General features: G+C 43.8%; 1 protein-coding gene across 1 annotated transcript in view; it reads left to right on the forward strand.

The window, feature by feature from the left end:
- The window catches only part of LOC112239349 (vinculin-like), a 59,987-nt gene extending 39,908 nt beyond the window's left edge, over positions 1 to 20,079 (forward strand). Inside the window, exons 7-22 of the mRNA XM_042305748.1 lie at positions 1,488 to 1,578; positions 2,234 to 2,381; positions 4,639 to 4,792; positions 4,932 to 5,107; positions 8,527 to 8,717; positions 9,477 to 9,676; positions 13,701 to 13,829; positions 14,474 to 14,623; positions 14,713 to 14,821; positions 14,932 to 15,110; positions 16,012 to 16,135; positions 17,082 to 17,206; positions 17,415 to 17,600; positions 17,884 to 18,087; positions 18,640 to 18,744; positions 19,001 to 20,079. Of these exons, the coding sequence (XP_042161682.1) occupies positions 1,488 to 1,578; positions 2,234 to 2,381; positions 4,639 to 4,792; positions 4,932 to 5,107; positions 8,527 to 8,717; positions 9,477 to 9,676; positions 13,701 to 13,829; positions 14,474 to 14,623; positions 14,713 to 14,821; positions 14,932 to 15,110; positions 16,012 to 16,135; positions 17,082 to 17,206; positions 17,415 to 17,600; positions 17,884 to 18,087; positions 18,640 to 18,744; positions 19,001 to 19,147 (2,418 nt within the window). The 3' untranslated portion in view covers positions 19,148 to 20,079. The remainder of the gene's footprint in view (positions 1 to 1,487; positions 1,579 to 2,233; positions 2,382 to 4,638; positions 4,793 to 4,931; positions 5,108 to 8,526; positions 8,718 to 9,476; positions 9,677 to 13,700; positions 13,830 to 14,473; positions 14,624 to 14,712; positions 14,822 to 14,931; positions 15,111 to 16,011; positions 16,136 to 17,081; positions 17,207 to 17,414; positions 17,601 to 17,883; positions 18,088 to 18,639; positions 18,745 to 19,000) is intronic.
- Positions 20,080 to 21,353: the final 1,274 nt, after the last annotated feature.

A 21,353-nucleotide genomic window follows, 5' to 3' on the forward strand; every position in this document is an offset into this window, starting at 1 on the left:
GGAGGTTTATTATATATTATTATTATTATGTATTTATAATATGTATTTATTTAGTATTTATTATTATTATATATTATTATTATATATTATTATTATATATTATTATATATATTATTATATATATTATTATATATATTATTATATATTATTATTATATATTATTATTATATATTATTATTATATATTATTATTATAATTATGTATTTATAATATGTATTTATTTAGTATTTATTATTATTTATTATTAGGTAACATGCAAAGCGGATATTTTCAACATGTTGTAACGTTTGCATAGGTTTCTAGGGGTGTTTGCTGCTGTAGAGTTGTCCCTTGGTTGAGTTACACTTATTAGTTCAGTCATGTGGACATGCAGAATGGAATAGATCTTTTCTCCTCCCCTGAAGGACAGAGGCTGTAAACTCACATGACTCTAGTAGCGTGTACAACTGTCACTTGTCTGTCTGGATAGATGTCCTCCAGGGAGTAAAAACTCAAACTGCCTAAAGTCATTCAAAGGCTACAGTGTCCTTGTATATCCTATCATGCAAACTCCTGGAAAACCCTGTGTCTCTCACTCTGCCACATGTTGTGTGGAACAGCTCTGTCCCAACACTTGGCTGATGAATAGACTCATTGTCAAGCCATCTCCTGTGTGTTTGTTGTGTTCCCAGCCCCTCCAGATTGAGACACAATGGGACAGTCACCGTAGATGGGCTTTTTATGATGTGAAACAACACCCCTATTGACACTGACTTCCAAATGGCACCCTATTCACTATATAATGCACTACTTCTGACAAGAACCTATTGGGCTACTGGTCAAAAGTAGTGCACTATGTAAAAGTAGGGAATAGGGTGCCATTTGGAACGCACATACAGAACTGAAAAGTGATTTGATTTTAAAACAGCATGTGCATTTTTACAGGTGTGTTTTACTGACTGCGAGGGGTTAATGAATAACAGCAATGCTGTACTTCTGAGGTACAGATAATATATAGTGTGTGTGAGACAGCTTTTTGCTGAGTTGTTGTGTGTGTGTGTGCTGTAATGGTCGTGGGGGAATGTCATGTCTTTGCCTTAACTAACGTCATGATCCATGTGTTCATCTGTGTGAAAGCTGAGCTCATGTTCATCAGTCATCATCACATTTAATGAATTCCCCAAGCAGGCATGAGACTGCGCAAACTCCAAACACATGCTGTGATATCTGGCTCCTTGACAGACATTACCTTACTCTGAAGATGCATATTAAACTACAGAAGTGTTACCTTAAAAAGGAATCCTCATCAGGCAAATCGTTGCCTCAGTTTTAGACACAATTATTTGTATATGACTATCCCTGTATATGCTGTAGTACAAAGTCTAAATGTGCCTAATTTCAGTCTTTTTCAAATATGTTTTTTTTTGGGGGGGAGGGAAGGTTCTAGACCGAAAGTTCTTAGTTATTCATGTATGGTGTCTCCTCTGACCCTGTTGTTGATCCTAAAGGATACAGAGGCCATGAAGAGAGCTCTGGCGCTCATCGACTCTAAGATGACCCAGGCCAAGAGCTGGCTGAGGGACCCCGACGCCCAACCAGGTAACCATGTCCTCCCAATGGCTCCATATACCAGGGTTCATAGGGCAGTGGTTGCAAACCTCTCCTCACTGTTTTTGTGTAGCCCCGAACTAGCTCACCCGATTCAAGTAAAGGGCTTGATGATTAGTTGATTAGCTGAGTCAGGTGTGGTAGTTCTGGAGTAGAATGAATACAGGAAATGGCTGGGGTTCCCTGAGGAGAGGTTTGAAAACCCCTGCATTTGGGGACACTGTAGAAAAGAAGAAAAAAAAATCTATGAAACACAAAACAACGAACGTGTGAATAAAGACGTCAGAATTCAGATATGACGTCTTTGTTTAAGCGCGATCCACTGAGTTTTGAAACTATGACGCGTAATAAATCAGCACAATCTACTTTTTGAATGTAAAATTGGGATCATATATACTGTGCTAATGACCATATAAAATAATGTCACGGAGCGTAATGTACAATAGGGAGAACCAAGGCAAAGGGAATGTAAGTACGTGTAGGACCGCCATCTTTATACACCACTGCTGTTGGTTTTATTGGAGTCAAACTAGTCGCTCTGCGTCTTCAGTCCGTTTTCTTCTGTTTGGTGCCAATTGAACAGGACCCAGTTGTCCTTTTTCTCTAGGTGTTTGTAACATTTGTCTTGTGTTCTCAATGTGATCAGGGGATGCAGGGGAACAGGCCATCCGTCAGATCCTGGATGAGGCTGGGAAGGTGGGAGAGCTGTGTGCTGGGAAGGAGCGGAGGGATATCCTGGGAACATCCAAAACCCTGGGGCAAATCACTGACCAGGTGTCTGAGATGAGGGCCAGGTACAGTACATGTACAGTCGTACTATATGCCATTACGCTGACGCTTTTAACCAAAGTGGCTTACAGTCATGCGTGCAAACATTTTATTTATGGGTGGACGCGGGAATCGAACCCACAATCCTGGCATTGCAAGCGCCATGCTCTACCAACTAAACATGTACAGTATATACAGGCAACTGCCAAAATAATGGAAACTCTTGAGAAAATGAGGGATACGGAGTATATTGAAAACAGTTGTGGTTCCTGAGTTAATTAAGCACTTAACATCCCATCATGCTTAGGGTCATGTATAAAAATGCTCAGCGGGCCATTATTTTGGCTACGGTGGCTATTCCCCCATAGGATGACAACGCCCCCATCCACAGGGCACGAGTGGTCACTGAATGGTGTGATGAACATGAAAATGATGTAAACTATGTACCATGGCCGTCTGTCACCAGACCTCAAAACAATTGACCACTAATGGGAGATTCTGGAGTGGCGTTTTCCACCACCATCAACAAAACACCAAATGATGGAATTTACTGTGGAAAGAATGGTGTCTTTAAGACTTTTATTTTGGTGTTTCCTTTATTTTGGCACTTACTTGTATGTGAACATTGGTTCATCTGTAGAATGGGAATGTCATCTGTAGAATGGGAATGTCATCTGTAGAATGGGAATGTCATCTGTAGAGTGGGAATGTCATCTGTAGAATGGGAATGTCATCTGTAGAATGGGAATGTCATCTGTAGAATGGGAATGTCATCTGTAGAATGGGAATGTCATCTGTAGAATGGGAATGTCATCTGTAGAGTGGGAATGTCATCTGTAGAGTGGGAATGTCATCTGTAGAGTGGGAATGTCATCTGTAGAGTGGGAATGTCATCTGTAGAGTGGGAATGTCATCTGTAGAGTGGGAATGTCATCTGTAGAGTGGGAATGTCATCTGTAGAGTGGGAATGTCATCTGTAGAGTGGGAATGTCATCTGTAGAATGGGAATGTCATCTACACTACCGCTCAAGTTGCAAAGAAAAAAACGTATCTCAGACTGGTCAATAAAAAGATTAAGATGGTCAAAAGAACACAGACACTGGACAGAGGAACTCTGCCTAGAAGACCAGCATCCAGGAGTCGCCTCTTCACTGTTGACGTTGAGACTGGTGTTTCGCGGGTACTATTTAATGACGCTGCCAGTTGAGGACTTGTGAGGCGTCTTTTTCTCAAACTAGACACTCTAATGTATTTGTACTCTTGCTCAGTTGTGCACCGGGGCCTCCCACTCTCCTTTCTATTCTGGTTAGAGCCACTTTGCGCTGTTCTGTGAAGGGAGTAGTACACAGCATTGTACGAGATATTCAGTTTCTTGGCAATTTCTCGCATGGAATATCCTTCCTTTCTCAGAACAAGAATAGACTGACGAGTTTCAGAAGAAAGTTATTTGTTTCTGGCCATTTTGAGCCTGTAATCGAACCCACAAATGCTGATGCTCCAGATACTCAACTAGTCTAAAGAAGGCCAGTTTTATTGCTTCTATAATCAGGACAACAGTTTTCAGCTGTGCTAACATAATTGCAAAAGGGTTTTATAATGATCAATTATCCTTTTTAAAATTATAAACTTGGATTGGCAAACACAACGTGCCATTGGAACACAGGAGTGATGGTTGCTGATAATGGGTCTCTGTACACCTATGTAGATATTACATAAAAAATCAGCCGTTTCCAGCTAAAATAGTCATTTACAACATTAACAATGTCTACACTGTATTTCTGATCAATTAGATTTTATTAAAATGGACAAAAAATGTGCTTTTCTTTAAAAAACAAGGAAATTTCTAAGTGACCCCAAACTTTTGAATGGTAGTGTATAGAATGGGAATGTAATCTATAGAATGGACATCCTCATTCAATTCAACGTTCTGACAATGGCAGGGATTCTGTGGGGAAGAGGCAGGGATTCTGTGGGGAAGAGGCAGGGATTCTGTGGGGAAGGGAAGAAGGCAGGGATTCTGTGGGGAAGAGGCAGGGATTCTGTGGGGAAGAGGCAGGGATTCTGTGGGGAAGAGGCAGGGATTCTGTGGGGAAGAGGCAGGGATTCTGTGGGGAAGAGGCAGGGATTCTGTGGGGAAGAGGCAGGGATTCTGTGGGGAAGAGGCAGGGATTCTGTGGGGAAGAGGCAGGGATTCCAACCATGCTGTGATTCCTGAAAAACCTTTGAACTTCGGGAAAGTTTTAAGAATTTTACAACCGTCTTATGCTCTCTGTCTATCTCCAGGGGTCAGGGGGCATCTCCTGCAGCCAAGCAGAAGGCCCAGCAGGTCTCCCAGGGCCTGGATGTTCTCGCGGGGAAAGTGGAGAATGCAGGCCGGAAACTGGAGGCCATGACCAACTCCAAACAAGTCATCGCCAAGAGGATTGACGCTGCTCAGGTGACTCTTGATTGCTAGATATTTAGGGGGGTTAAAAATTGCATAATGGAAAAAGTACAAATCCCAGAGGATGGCACATTGTCTTCCATGGTCTTGAGCCTGTTGTGTTATGTTGACCCCTAACTCTGTGCCCCTGCAGAACTGGCTGGCAGACCCTAACGGTGGTCCTGAGGGAGAGGAAAACATTAGAGCTCTCCTGTCTGAGGCCAAGAAGATCGCTGACATGTGTGAAGACCCCAAGGAGAGAGATGACATCCTGAGGTCCATCGGAGAGATGGCTGCTCTCACCGCCAAGCTCTCTGAGCTCCGGAGACAGTAAGCAATCCAATTGTATTTTCTAGGGTATTTGTCATGTGCTTTGTAAACAACAGGTGTAGACTAACAGTGAAATGCTTACTTACTGCTTACTTTTCCAACAATGCAGAGTTACAGGTAAAAAATAAAAATAGAAAAAGTGATACGTGGAATAAATACACACTGAATAACAATAACAAGTGAAAATAACATGGTTATATACAGGGAGTACCAGTACTGAGTTGATGTGCAGGGGCACAATGTAGTAACATGGCTATATACAGGGAGTACCAGTACTGAGTTGATGTGCAGGGGTACAATGTAGTAACATGGTTATATACAGGGAGTACCAGTACTGAGTTGATGTGCAGGGGTACAATGTAGTAACATGGCTATATACAGGGAGTACCAGTACTGAGTTGATGTGCAGGGGTACAATGTAGTAACATGGTTATATACAGGGAGTACCAGTACGGAGTTGATGTGCAGGGGTACAATGTAGTAACATGGTTATAAACAGGAAGTACCAGTACTGAGTTGATGTGCAGGTGTACCAGGTAATAACATGGTTATATACAGGGAGTACCAGTACGGAGTTGATGTGCAGGGGTACAATGTAGTAACATGGTTATATACAGGAAGTACCAGTACTGAGTTGATGTGCAGGGGTATCAGGTAGTAACATGGCTATATACAGGGAGTACAAGGTAATAACATGGTTATATACAGGGAGTACAAGGTAATAACATGGTTATATACAGGAAGTACCAGTACTGAGTCTATGTGCAGGGGTACCAGGTAATAACATGGTTATATACAGGAAGTACCAGTACTGAGTCAATGTGCAGGGGTACCAGGTAATAACATGACTATATACAGGGAGTACAAGGTAATAACATGGCTATATACAGGAAGTACCAGGTAATAACATGACTATATACAGGAAGTACCAGTACTGAGTTGATATGCAGGGGTACCAGGTAATAACATGACTATATACAGGGAGTACAAGGTAATAACATGGCTATATACAGGAAGTACCAGGTAATAACATGGCTATATACAGGAAGTACCAGTACTGAGTTGATATGCAGGGGTACCAGGTAATAACATGACTATATACAGGGAGTACCAGGTAATAACATGGTTGTAATCAGGGAGTACCAGTACTGAGTTGATGTGCAGGGGTACCAGGTAATTGAGGTAGCTACACTACATGACCAAAAGTATGTGGACACCTGTTTGTCGAACATCTCATTCCAAAATCATGGGCATTAATATGGAGTTTGTCCACCCTTTGCTGCCTTAACAGCCTCTAATCTTCTAGGATGGCTTTCCACTAGATGTTGGAACATTGCTGCTGGGACTTGCTACTTGCTTCCATTCAGCCACGAGCATTATTGAGGTCGGGCACTGATGTTGGCCAATTAGGCCTGGCTTGCAGTCGGCTTTCCAATTCATCCCAAATGTGTTAAATGGGGTTAAGATCAGGGCCCTGTGCAGGCCAGTCAAGTTTTTCCACACCGATCTCGACAAACCATTTCTGTATGGACCCTACTTTATGGACAATTTTTGGGGCCTTCCTCTGACACTGCCTTGTATAGAGGTCCTGGATGGCCGGGAGCTTGGCCCCAGGGATCGGCCGTATTCACCACCCTAGCAAAGCATCCAGGGCTTCTTTTTCTGTAAATATCTTAAAAGAAAATCTTTTGACTATCAATTCTCTGATCATTCAACAGGTTTCCCCTACCAGCATCCTGCCTAATATCATGGTGAATAGCCTTAGAAGTCCTTTCAAATTGATAGGCTGGTGATTAAATGCATAAATTATGGAATGTTTTTCATGTAATGCGGCCAGTGTCTGAATTAATTTGTCGTTGAATTAATTTGTCGTACAGAGGGAGTAGAAGCCTTTTAAGAATTTGACAGTTTTCCAGAATGTAATGGGAACCCGGATAAAATCTGAAAGAGCAATTACATAATAATCAAATGTAGCCTTTCTGATTTATTTTACACAGTGATTCCTCAGTTGCTTAATAAAAGCTTGCCAGTCTGGGCCTAAGACTGTGTTCCTGGCCTTGACCCAAGCATCATCTCTTTTATGAATGACTTCTGATAATTGCGGCGTGTACCAGGCATTAGATCTACCTTTGACCCTCCATTCTATATAAAGGGAGTATGACTATCCACAATAGTATTGAAGACATATACAAAGAGGCTCAAAGCTGAATCGGGTTCAGCAATAGCTAAAATACAATCAAGGTCACTAAAATAAAGATGATGTTAAAAAAAAAAAAAACACATGATCACTGAAGTTAAATTTCCTTTTTGTGATGTCATGAGGCTTAGATTTTTGTATTCTCACATCTCTAACAAAAAACACCTTGGAAATGGTCACTATTGTCTTAGGAGAAGATAACAGTAGAAACATATCTCTCTGGTGTATTTGTTAGGATAAGATCAATCAGAGTTGACTTTGAAGGATCTATAGTGTTGGGCTGTGTAGACTTAGTCACCATCTGGGTTGGGTTTAGATCATTACATCATGTCTTTTAGATTGTCTGACTCCTGCATTTCCCCAATCATAATTGAGGTTACCCAGGATAATAACTTCTGATTTTTGTAAAAGAAGACCACAAACTAGTTAACTCATCGAGTGCAGAAAGGTTAGCCAAGGGAGGAAGGTAGAGACCCTTATAACAGTTATAAATACCCCCCAGATCTAAGAGTGGAGTGCAAGCTAATGTGTACAAAGATTACAACTGACAACACTCCCTGGCAGAATAGACAACTGTACGACAATACAGCTGAAAAAGGATCGTACGTATTACCTGAGCGAGGGCTTTGTCTGTGAGTCAATATCTTAATGTGTAATGAAGAATGTTGAAAACACTCCAAAGTTAAATATTGAGTATTCCGCAGGGTTGGGTCCTTGGGCCAATATTGTGCTTTCTGTCTGCTATCTGTAGGCCATGTAATTCCTTAGAGCACCTTTTCAGCAGGGACCCCCAAATCTAATGACAACCTTAAAATCAGTACATTTTAGATTAAAACATTTTTTAAAGAAACTAATAAATATAATTTTATTTTTCAAATTACCTTTCTGAAAAACGTTTGTATATTGGTCCCATACAATAATTTGTACTCTTAATTTTTTTGTTCCTATTATTTTTGTTAATTTTGTATTTCCCCCTAGTGGGGTCGTGACCCCGACCTTGAATGCCACTGCCTTAGAGGTTAAGTGAATGTTATCACATAATTTTCTTGCTGACCAACACCTACATGCATCATTCTATTTCCCTAGAATAACTATCTATCATGCTTTAGAGAGAGACTATGGACATTTCATTTAGCTTTCCCTAGAATAACTACCTATGATGCTTTAGAGAGAAACTATGGACATTTCATTTCCAGTACGTCATTATTGTCTCCCATCACAGGGGTAAAGGTGATACTCCGGAGGCCAGGGCATTGGCGAAGCAGATAGCCACAGCCCTACAGAACCTGCAGTCTAAGACCAGCAAGGCTGTCGCCAACAGCAGGCCTGCCAAGGCTGCTGTCCACCTGGAGGGGAAGATAGAGCAGGCCCAGAGCTGGATGGAGAACCCCACCATGGATGATGGGGGAGTGGGTGAGTCTCAATGTCCTCTTCTCATTCCTTCCTTAACCTTCATCTCTTTCTCTAACTCCCTCCCTCTTGCGTTCTTCCCCTCCATCTCTCTCTCTCTTTCTCCCTCTACAGTGAACATCAGTCCAGACTCTGTGTACATGTCTGCTGTGTTTTTCTCTGTGCGCTACATTCCTATACTCTCTCCCAACCTCATTATCTCCTTGGCTTGTCGGCTCAGAAGCCTGGATATTCTCTCATCTGTTGTTAACACTTAGACTCTGGGCTGTATTACATAGCCTCCTGGAGAATGTTCAGAGTAAACTTAAGCACAACTATATAGAATAACATACAACAATTAAGCAATAAGGCCCGAGGGGGTGTGGTATATGGCCAATATATCACTGCTAAGGGCTGTTAGGCACGACGCAACGAGGTGCCTTATTACTATTATAAACTGGTTACCAAAGTAATTAGAGCAGTAAAAATACATGTTTGTTCATACCGGTCTGATATACCATGTATTTCAGCTAGTCAGCATTCAGGGCTAGAGCCGCGCGGAGTGTCATAGAGCCGCGCGGAGTGTCAGAGCCGCGCGGAGTGTCATAGAGCCGCGCCATAGAGCGACGCGGAGTGAAGGATGTGTGGGTGGTCCTACTACTGACTTAACCCTCTGGCCCAAATCGGTAGAGACCCACCTATGATCCAAAGCCTTGTTTTCTGTGTGCTGGTGTGTCTATTCTGTGTATGTTTCTGCGGGTGTCTGACTGTGTCTCTCCCTAGGCCAGGCAGCTATCCGGGGGCTGGTGGCGGAGGGCCGTCGTCTGGCTAACGCTCTGCCAGGTCCCTACAGACAGGAGCTGGTAGGGAAGTGTGAGCAGGTGGAACAGCTGATGGCCCAGCTAGCCGACCTGGCCGCCAGGGGTGATGGGGAGTCCCCGCAGGCGCGTGCCGTGGCTCAACATCTCCAGGAGAGCCTGAAAGTAAGACTGCTCACATTCACTCTAACCTACCGTCACTTCCAAGTCATTATCCACACTAGTCCAGGCTGTATCACATCTGGCCAAGTCATTATCCCAACTAGTCCAGGCTGTATCACATCTGGCCAAGTCATTATCCACACTAGTCCAGGCTGTATCACATCCGGCCAAGTCATTATCCCAACTAGTCCAGGCTGTATCACATCCGGCCAAGTCATTATCCACACTAGTCCAGGCTGTATCACATCTGGCCAAGTCATTATCCACACTAGTCCAGGCTGTATCACATCTGCTGTATCACAAGTCATTATCCACACTAGTCCAGGCTGTATCACATCCGGCCAAGTCATTATCCACACTAGTCCAGGCTGTATCACATCTGGCCAGTCCAGTCATTATCCACACTAGTCCAGGCTGTATCACATCTGGCCAAGTCATTATCCCAACTAGTCCAGGCTGTATCACATCTGGCCAAGTCATTATCCCAACTAGTCCAGGCTGTATCACATCTGGCCAAGTCATTATCCACACTAGTCCAGGCTGTATCACATTAGTCATTATCCAACTAGTCCAGGCTGTATCACATCTGGCCAAGTCATTATCCCAACTAGTCCAGGCTGTATCACATCTGGCCAAGTCATTATCCACAACTAGTCCAGGCTGTATCACATCCGGCCAAGTCATTATCCACACTAGTCCAGGCTGTATCACATCTGGCCAAGTCATTATCCACACTAGTCCAGGCTGTATCACATCTGGCCAAGTCATTATCCACACTAGTCCAGGCTGTATCACATCCGGCCAAGTCATTATCCACACTAGTCCAGGCTGTATCACATCTGGCCAGGTCATTATCCACACTAGTCCAGGCTGTATCACATCTGGCCAAGTCATTATCCACACTAGTCCAGGCTGTATCACATCTGGCCAGGTCATTATCCACACTAGTCCAGGCTGTATCACATCCGGCCAAGTCATTATCCAGCTCTGCAGATTTTGTTGTGAGGATACAGAATCAAGCCTGTTTCTGGTCTCAGGTTCAGGAATGGCTGAAAATGCATAGCATTGATCTAAAATTGACCCTAGAAATAGTACTGTTAGGAGATCTGGAGAGACCGGGTCAGTCAATTACTAATATACTAATACTCTTAGTAAATGTATTTATCTTCACAATCTGTGGATTCTATTCGGTTAGATAGATTGAAATTGTACATTAAACATCACAGTATAGTGGAAAGATATGTGTTGCGTAGAAACACGAAGTGGGTGGCCAGCAGAGATAGATGGGAGGGGCTGAGGGTTGGGATGGGAGGGGCTGAGGGTTGGGATGGGAGGGGCTGAGGGTTGGATGGGATGAGGGTTGGGGAGGGGCTGAGGGTTGGGATGGGAGGGGCTGAGGGTTGGGATGGGAGGGGCTGAGGGTTGGGATGGGAGGGGCTGAGGGTTGGGATGGGAGGGGCTGAGGGTTGGGATGGGATGGGGGCTGAGGGTTGGGATGGGAGGGGCTGAGGGTTGGGATGGGAGGGGCTGAGGGTTGGGATGGGAGGGGCTGAGGGTTGGGATGGGAGGGGCTGAGGGTTGGGATGGGAGGGGCTGAGGGTTGGGATGGGAGGGGCTGAGGGTTGGGATGGGAGGGGCTGAGGGTTGGGATGGGAGGGGCTGAGGGTTGGGATGGGAGGGGCTGAGGGTTGGGATGGGAGGGGCTGAGGGTTGGGATGGGAGGGGCTGAGGGTTGGGATGGGAGGGGCTGAGGGTTGGGATGGGAGGGGCTGAGGGTTGGGATGGGAGGGGCTGAGGGTTGGGATGGGAGGGGCTGAGGGTTGGGATGGGAGGGGCTGAGGGTTGGGATGGGAGGGGCTGAGGGTTGGGATGGGAGGGGCTGAGGGTTGGGATGGGAGGGGGGGCTGAGGGTTGGGAGGGGCTGAGGGTTGGGATGGGCTGAGGGTTGGGAGGGGCTGAGGGTTGGGAGGGGCTGAGGGTTGGGAGGGGCTGAGGGTTGGGAGGGGCTGAGGGTTGGGATGGGAGGGGCTGAGGGTTGGGATGTGGAGTTGGAGACAAGTGGGAGTGGAGTTGCTGTGTGTGAGAAAATTATGGTCAAAAGATAAAAGAAAAAAGAAATAAATTAAAGTCTAAATAAATCATAATAAAAGTATATTTGAATGACACTAAGTGGCAGTGTTTTTACAACTAATGGCGGTTTGCCTGAGGCTGATGCAGTGCAGGTATTTGTACATATGCAAATGCACACACTCTCAGTCAAATAAACACATAGAACACACAGAACACATAGAACACACAGAACACACACATACATGTACCAGTGCCAGACATGCACACAAACATATACAGTTGGCATTGCTGTTATGATTTCAGTTGATGTCCTTTGTTTTAAATGTTGTTGTTTTTTGCATTGTTGTTTGCTGTTTTCTGTCTTCCTTTTTTCTTTAGTTCATTGTCTTGGTTGTTGGGGGAATGGAATTAATTATTTTATTTTATTTATTTTTTATTTTATTTTTTATTCCTGGGGGGGACTGTGGCAGGGGTCTCGAATGGTGCCGGGACAGCTACTGGGGAACTGTGGGGGGCTGGTGGTAGATCGGTCAACATGCCCTTCAGCAGGGCATTGACCCTGGATGATTCTGTGTCACTCTCAATGGGAATCTGTTGGATGACTGGTATGATGTAGTTGTTGAATGGGAATCTGTTGATGACTGGTATGATGTTGTTGAATGGGAATCTGTTGATGACTGGTATGATGTAGTTGTTGGATGGCAAGTATGATGTAGTTGTTGAATGGGAGTCTGTTGGATGACTGGTATGATGTAGTTATTGAATGGGAATCTGTTGATGACTGGTATGATGTAGTTGTTGAATGGGAATCTGTTGGATGGCTGGTATGATGTAGTTGTTGGATGGGAATCTGTTGAATGACTGGTATGATGTAGTTGTTGAATGGGAATCTGTTGGATGGCTGGTATGATGTAGTTGTTGGATGGCTGGTATGATGTAGTTGTTGGATGGGAATCTGTTGAATGACTGGTATGATGTAGTTGTTGAATGGGAATCTGTTGGATGGCTGGTATGATGTAGTTGGATGGCTGGTATAATGTAGTTGTTGAATGGGAATCTGTTGGATGGCTGGTATGATGTAGTTGTTGAATGGGAATCTGTTGGATGGCTGGTATGATGTAGTTGGATGGCTGGTTGAATGTAGTTGTTGGATGGCTGGTACGATGTAGTTGGATGGCTGGTATGTTGTTGAATGGGAATTGTTGGATGGCTGGTATGATGTAGTTGTTGGATGGCTGGTATGATGTAGTTGTTGGATGGCTGGTATGATGTAGTTGTTGGATGGCTGGTATGATGTAGTTGTTGGATGGCTGGTATGATGTAGTTGTTGGATGGCTGGTACGATGTAGTTGTTGGATGGCTGGTACGATGTAGTTGTTGGATGGCTGGTACGATGTAGTTGTTGGATGGCTGGTACGATGTAGTTGTTGGATGGCTGGTACGATGTAGTTGTTGGACGGCTTCACTGCTAGTATATCTTATGTTTCGAATATTAGATAAATAAGAACAAATTCTTTTTTTTTAATTGTTTTTTTTAATTGTTTTTTTTATTAATTGACTTGCCTAGTTAAATAAACATTGTAATAGTCAACCAGACTCTGACTGGAGCTTACTCTGACACAGGCATGGTGAAATGCTCCCCCTGCTGGCTGGAGACAACAGCTTCAGTCTAATACTCTCAAGCCACTATAACTATGATACCTTAAAGTAGCCCAATACAATGTGTTTAAAAGTTATTCATGAAGAGAGAAAGAGACTTTAAAATCAATGGTTCAACAATAGCTTGTAGAACTGCACCAGTTTTTCATTGATTTGAGGTGCAACGTAAGCCACTTGTTAAAAGAGACCATGAGAGTTTATCGTTAACAGGTAATATTTCTAAAGCTGGTCTTTTGCTAACTAACTCGTGTGTGTGTGTGTGTGTGTGTGTGTGTGTGTGTGTGTGTGGTCTTCTCAGAACCTCAAAGGAACGATGCAGGAAGCGATGACACAGGAGGTGTCCGACATATTTAGCGACACAACCACACCCATCAAACTGCTGGCTGTGGCCGCCACCGCCCCACCCAACGCCCCCAACAGGGACCAGGTGAGTGATATCTCCCTCTCTTTCTGTCTATCTCTCTCTGTCTGTCTCCCTGCCTCCATGGCTCATTCGTTACCTTCTACCTATGAGCAGAGGGGTATATATAGACCTATATATTACATCATAGAATGGGATTATATTCTGGGACATAAGGTGTCTCTAGATAAGTCGCTGGCTTTGACTATCCTGATTTATTTGGCAGATTCATATCATCATACACTAAGCAAAAAAAATAACATATGGATTACTCATTGATTAGTTTCCAATCATTTATGTGGTACTTGTCAATCATTAATATTTAGACTACATTTCCTGAGAGAAATGTTACTATAAGTAATCATGTAAGATAATAAAAATAAAAAAACTGTTTGGACCATCTACATAATTGGTCTATATTATATTAAATGGGTATTTTGGCCATGTATCTACTTCCCCAGAGTCAGATGATCTTGTGGATACCATATTTATGTCTCTGTGTCCAGTATGAATGAAGTTAAGAGGTAGTTTCGTCAGCCAAGCTAAATAGCGTTAGCACAATGACTGGTAGTCTATGGGTATCTGCTAGCAATGCTACTCTGGTAAAGTAGATAATCCCGAAGTATCCCTTTAAGTTTGTATCATTCAGTGATATGTAACTGTTATATTAGGTGTTTGATGAGAGGGCGGCCAACTTTGAAAACCACGCCAACAAGCTGGCTGCCACGGCAGAAAAGGCTGCTGCTGTAGGAACCGCTAACAAGAGCACTGTGGAGGGGATCCAAGCTGCCGTCAAGTCTACAAGAGATATTACACCACAGGTGAGTGAGGGCGTGAGAATCCCAAAGTGTCAATTGGTCAGGAGGATGATGGAATGATGTCCCCAACTGATGGGAACGTTCTGTTCTAGGTGGTCTCTGCTGCCCGTATCATGCTGAGAAACCCAGGCAACCAGGCTGCGTTGGAGCACTTTGAGACCATGAACAACCAGTGGATTGACAACGTGGAGAAAATGACAGGTAGTGTCAGACCATCTATCATGTGATTAGTTATCACGATGGGCGTTGTGTGAACGTTAATGTGTTCACTTCCTTATTAGCACTAAGAATGATGTCTCCTCTGTCTCTAGGTTTGGTGGACGAGGCTATAGACACCAAGTCTCTGTTGGATGCCTCTGAGGAGGCTATTAAGAAAGACCTGGAGAAATGTCGCGCTGCCATGGCTAACCACCAGCCCCAGATGTTAGTGGTAGGGGCCACCAGCATCGCCCGTCGGGCCAACCGGATCCTCCTGGTAGCCAAACGGGAGGTATAGATATGTTTTATTTACACATACAATCAGTCACATGTATTTTTATAAAGCCCTTTTTACATCAGCAGTTGTCACAAAGAGCTTTATAGATACCCAGTCTGAAACCACAAAAAGCTTTACACGTACCCAGTCTGAAACCACAAAGAGCTTTACACATACCCAGTCTGAAACCACAAAAAGCTTTACACATACCCAGTCTGAAACCATAAAGAGCTTTACAGATACCCAGCCTGAAACCACAAAGAGCTTTACAGGTACCCAGTCTGAAACCACAAAAAGCTTTACACATACCCAGTCTGAAACCACAAAAAGCTTTACACATACCCAGTCTGAAACCACAAAAAGCTTTACACATACCCAGTCTGAAACCACAAAGAGCTTTACAGGTACCCAGTCTGAAACCACAAAAAGCTTTACACATACCCAGTCTGAAACCACAAAGAGCTTTACACATACCCAGTCTGAAACCACAAAGAGCTTTACAGGTACCCAGTCTGAAACCACAAAAAGCTTTACACATACCCAGTCTGAAACCACAAAGAGCTTTACACATACCCAGTCTGAAACCACAAAGAGCTTTACACATACCCAGTCTGAAACCACAAAGAGCTTTACACGTACCCAGTCTGAAACCACAAAGAGCTTTACACATACCCAGTCTGAAACCACAAAGAGCTTTACACATACCCAGTCTGAAACCACAAAAAGCTTTACACATACCCAGTCTGAAACCACAAAAAGCTTTACACGTACCCAGTCTGAAACCACAAAAAGAGCAAGGAATGCAGTGGCAGAAGCATACAAACACATGTGCCACGATGGTGCCTTTTTACAACTGAATTACAAAGAACAAGTATATGATTTAAAAAGAGAAACATTAATAGAATTGTCTCCGTAGGTGGAGAACTCTGAGGATCCTAGATTCAGGGAGATAGTGAAGGCTGCGTCTGATGAGCTGAGCCGGACCATATCTCCCATGGTGATGAACGCCAAGGCTGTGGCTGGGAACATCACCGATCCAAGTACGTTTCAAGGCAGTTTCCCTACATTTAGGATATGTTTAATCGTTATACTGTATACTCTGCTGTAATAGATGGATAGCTATAACTATCTAGCATGACTTAATACAAAATATGAAGCCTCATTCTGTCAATTTAGGGAATCTTTGATAGTCCAAAGTGACGGTTCAGTCAATGGTGTTATGGTTTAGGGGTCTGTGAATGTTTTACTGCTGCTACACCAGCAGCTTTTGGGGCCTTTGTCTAGTCTCCTATTTATAAGGCCTAACGATCTGATTCTTCCTCTGTGGTGTCCAGGTCTGTTTATAAGGCCTAACGATCTATCTGATTCTTCCTCTGTGGTGTCCAGGTCTGTTTATCAGGCCTAACGATCTATCTGATTCTTCCTCTGTGGTGTCCAGGTCTGTTTATATATGGTGATGAACCCTGTTTAAGGCTGTGGCTGGGATCTGATTCTTCCTCTGTGGTGTCCAGGTCTGTTTTATCAGGCCTATGATCTATCTGATTCTTCCTCTGTGGTGTCCAGGTCTGTTTATCTAGGCCTAACAAAATCTGATTCTTCCTCTGTGGTGTCCAGGTCTGTTTATAGGCCTAACGATCTATCTGATTCTTCCTCTGTGGTGTCCAGGTCTGTTTATCAGGCCTAACGATCTATCTGATTCTTCCTCTGCAGCTTTTGGGGTGTCCAGGTCTGTTTATAAGGCCTAACGATCTATCTGATTCTTCCTCTGTGGTGTCCAGGTCTGTTTATCAGGCCTAACGATCTATCTGATTCTTCCTCTGTGGTGTCCAGGTCTGTTTATCAGGCCTAACGATCTATCTGATTCTTCCTCTGTGGTGTCCAGGTCTGTTTATCAGGCCTAACGATCTATCTGATTCTTCCTCTGTGGTGTCCAGGTCTGTTTATCAGGCCTAACGATCTATCTGATTCTTCCTCTGTGGTGTCCAGGTCTGCAGAAAGGCTTCCTGGATTCAGGCCATAGGATCCTGGGGGCCGTTGCCAAGGTGAGAGATGCGTTCCAGCCACAGGAACCAGACTTCCCCCCACCACCACCTGATCTGGACCAGCTGCACGTAAGTCAATCAATCAAAATAATTGATAAAACTTCTTTCAGCAGTTGTCACAAAAAGCTTTACAGTCCTGGACTGTCAACACCAGGGTTTTGTTCAGTGGGGTAACAATGTGGTTTCAGAACGTTCTGATATATTTAGTATTTTTTTATTTTTTAGAACAGAAATGATCTGCCATAGAGAATTAACACTTCTGTCTGCAACATGCCAGGTCAGCGACGAGCCCGCCCCACCAAAACCACCTCTCCCCGAGGGTGAGGTTCCTCCCCCCAGACCCCCTCCCCCAGAGGAGAAGGACGAGGACTTCCCAGAGCAAGAGGTGGGAGAGATGGTGAGCGAGCCCATGATGATGGCCGCCAGACAGCTCCACGAGGAGGCCCGCAAGTGGTCCAGCAAGGTGAGATACAAGCACTTACACGTTCAGGTTTAATGTCAAGTTAAGGTTATTGCCAATACAGAACATTGGAATTTCTCTGCAACCAGAAAGCAACAGTAGAGCTGCTCAGAGTTGCCATTATTCAGTGCCATCAAGGAAATGTGACATGTAACATACTGTGTTGTAACATACTGTGTTGTAACATACTGTGTTGTAACATACTGTGTTGTAACATACTGTGTTGTAACATACTGTGTTGTCAGACGTCCGATTTCATGCTTTTCTTGTTTGTGATCTCTTTCAGGGTAACGACATCATCGGTGCAGCCAAGAGAATGGCTCTGCTCATGGCTGAGATGTCCCGTCTGGTGCGCGGTGCCGGCGGAAACAAGCGTGCCCTCATTCAGTGTGCCAAAGACATCGCAAAAGCCTCAGACGAGGTCACAAAGTTGGCCAAGGAGGTGGCCAAGCAGTGCACAGACAAACGCATCCGGACCAACCTGCTCCAGGTCAGTTGACTGGCTGATCCCTGGTCATGTCTTCTTAAAAAAAATACAACTATGATGTCTCCGATGCAATACATGTGGTTTTATCTGAATACATGTGGTTTTATCTGGTCCAGTCGTCTGCCAAATTCCTCCTTGTTTCCTCAATTCCTTTCAAAGCTCATTGGAGGAGGAGGTCCAAGGGAGGGACCTATGTATCTTCTCCTCCAATGCAGTTTGAGAAGAACTGAGCAAGCAAGGAGGGAGGAAGCAAGGATTTGACAACCGCTAGAAACCTTTTCAGACTGCTTTCGTAAGGACAACCTTATATTCATGTAGGACTAAAGCTAGAATTTCAAATTTCCTGCACGTCCTTGTGATTTGAATTAGGGTCGATCATTTGAATTAGGGTCGATCATTTGAATTAGGGTCCATCATTTGAATTAGGGTCGATCATTTGAATTAGGGTCCATCATTTGAATTAGGGTCCATCATTTGAATTAAATGGATCTTGTTGAGACCTGTGTAAAATGCACTTTAAATCAACTTGAACTTGGAGGAACTTCTCTGTTCCAGGTGTGTGAGCGCATCCCTACCATCAGCACACAGCTGAAGATCCTCTCCACAGTCAAGGCCACCATGTTGGGTCGTACCAACATCAGCGAGGAGGAGTCCGAGCAGGTCAGTACACTGGAAATCCCTGGATAACACTCATCAACCGAAGTTACCTTTTTGCTTTGTAATTACATCGTAATGAGGTTGAGTGGTTTCTGTTATTAAACAAGTGGAATAAGGAACAGTCCATATTCCACTTGTTTAATAACGGGGGAAAAAATAAACTTGAAGAGCAATTTGCTAGAGTAGTAATGAACAGTAATGTTACTAGTGTAGTACAGCTTAATGATCAATTTGACTATTTTTCTTCCTCCTCTCCCAGGCCACAGAGATGTTGGTTCACAATGCCCAGAACCTGATGCAGTCTGTGAAGGAGACGGTTAGAGAGGCCGAGGCCGCCTCCATCAAGATCCGGACGGATGCCGGTTTCACCCTGCACTGGATCCGAAAGACCCCCTGGTACCAGTAAGAAGAGACGGGCCCGACTGTTTGTTAATTTGCGTTCCGCAAATGCCACTCTATTCCCTATGTAGTGCACTACTTCTGACCAGGATCCGTACGTCTCTGGCTAAAGGTGGTGCAGTATACTGTGTGAGGAATGTGGTGCCATTGGGGACACAGTTATTCTGTTCCTCTGCCCAAAGCCCAGCCTGGTCAGAAGAAGAAAACAACAGCCAGACTCTCTGAGCAGTAGATTTGATGAACACATACATACTAATTCCAAGCTACAATGAATGAAAACGGCCACTTTTTAAAAAAGCCTGCCTGGTTAGGGTGAAAACCTTGAGTTAATACTGAAAACACTATTTATCAGTCGATGTCAATCCCATATGTGTCTGTAAACAGTGACAGTTTTGTTCAAATATAAAGTAGGGGACTATCCAATGCAACTATAACATGGTTCAGAATGATTCTTACTTGCAATTTCTTTTTCTAATTGTATGTGAAAAAAAAATATATATATATATATATATATAAAAAATAAAAATAAAAAATTAAATGTGATACGATCTTATGAGAAATCCCAGGTATATATTTTTTTGATTAGAGGTTTCTTTTCGTATAGATTAAGGTTAAAGGTGTACTAGTCTCAGTTAAACATACAATGGTGAGAAGAGAGCCGTGAAGTTAAAATTAGAATATTAAGATTTTTTTCCTTGGAAGGCCTTTTAAAAAAAAAATACATCTTTATACTGGTTCTTAATTTCACTATCTGCCACGTGCAGTCGTTCACCTTCGCTAGGACAAAGCACATCTGCTCCAACTCAAATATAATAGACTATTCAGTGGTATCACACTATGTTATAGAAACTAAAAAAAGAAACACTGTTCCTTGTTCTGCATTTTTATTAAATGGTGTGATGGTTTTTGGTAGATATTTTTTTTGTCAGTACTGCCAAAGAGTTTATTCTAGCCTGGTCCCAGATCTGTTTGTGGTCTTTGCATCTACTTCATTGTGCCATGACAATGAGTGTCAGGGAGTCGGTGTGATAGCACTAAACAGCCTGGCACTCATGCTAGGTTTGTTCCACCATGAACTTTTTCTGTCTTGGGGTTTTATTATATCTGCAATATTGGAAAACATCATGATGAGCTCTTCAGACACATTGGGTAGAGAATATCTTATTCACTTAGAACACACATATCTGCAAAGATACAGGCATTCTGCTCTATACGTTTCTGGCTTGATTGTTTTTGCTCACATTGTTGCATTGAGATTACATGTAGGCCTTAGGTCTGGTGCTCTCTACTTTGTACTTCTCAGTGAAACTATAGCAAGCCAGTCTCCATGTTTTTGCCTGACTAGAGGCCAGCTATAGTGTAATGTTTAAACTGTGTCTTGACCTAATGTGGTGAAGGATTAATGAATGATGCATCAAATGCTTTGAAGATAAAGAGTCTGGAGTGATAGTCTGGGGGGGATAAAGAGTCTGGATAGTCTGGGGGGATAGTCTGGGGGATAAAGAGTCTGGAGTGATAGTCTGGGGGGGGATAAAGAGTCTGGAGTGATAGTCTGGGGGATAAAGAGTCTGGAGTGATAGTCTGGGGGGGATAAAGAGTCTGGAGTGATAGTCTGGGGGGAATAAAGAGTCTGGAGTGATAGTCTGGGGGGGATAAAGAGTCTGGAGTGATAGTCTGGGGGGGGAATAAAGAGTCTGGAGTGATAGTCTGGGGGGATAAAGAGTCTGGAGTGATAGTCTGGGGGGGGGGAATAAAGAGTCTGGAGTGATAGTCTGGGGGGGATAAAGAGTCTGGAGTGATAGTCTGGGGGGGATAAAGAGTCTGGAGTGATAGTCTGGGGGATAAAGAGTCTGGATGATAGTCTGGGTGATAGTCTGGAGTGATAGGGGGATAAAGAGTCTGGAGTGATAGTCTGGGGGGATAAAGAGTCTGGGGGGATAAAGAGTCTGAGTGATAGTCTGGGGGGGATAAAGAGTCTGGAGTGATAGTCTGGGGGGGATAAAGAGTCTGGAGTGATAGTCTGGGGGATAAAGAGTCTGGAGTGATAGTCTGGAGTGATAGGGGGGATAAAGAGTCTGGAGTGATAGTCTGGGGGGGATAAAGAGTCTGGAGTGATAGTCTGGGGGGGATAAAGAGTCTGGAGTCTGATAGTCTGGGGGGGATAAAGAGTCTGGAGTGATAGTCTGGGGGGGATAAAGAGTCTGGAGTGATAG

Source organism: Oncorhynchus tshawytscha, linkage group LG25 (genome assembly GCF_018296145.1).
Source record: "Oncorhynchus tshawytscha isolate Ot180627B linkage group LG25, Otsh_v2.0, whole genome shotgun sequence".
In the NCBI taxonomy this organism is placed as follows: domain Eukaryota; kingdom Metazoa; phylum Chordata; class Actinopteri; order Salmoniformes; family Salmonidae; genus Oncorhynchus; species Oncorhynchus tshawytscha.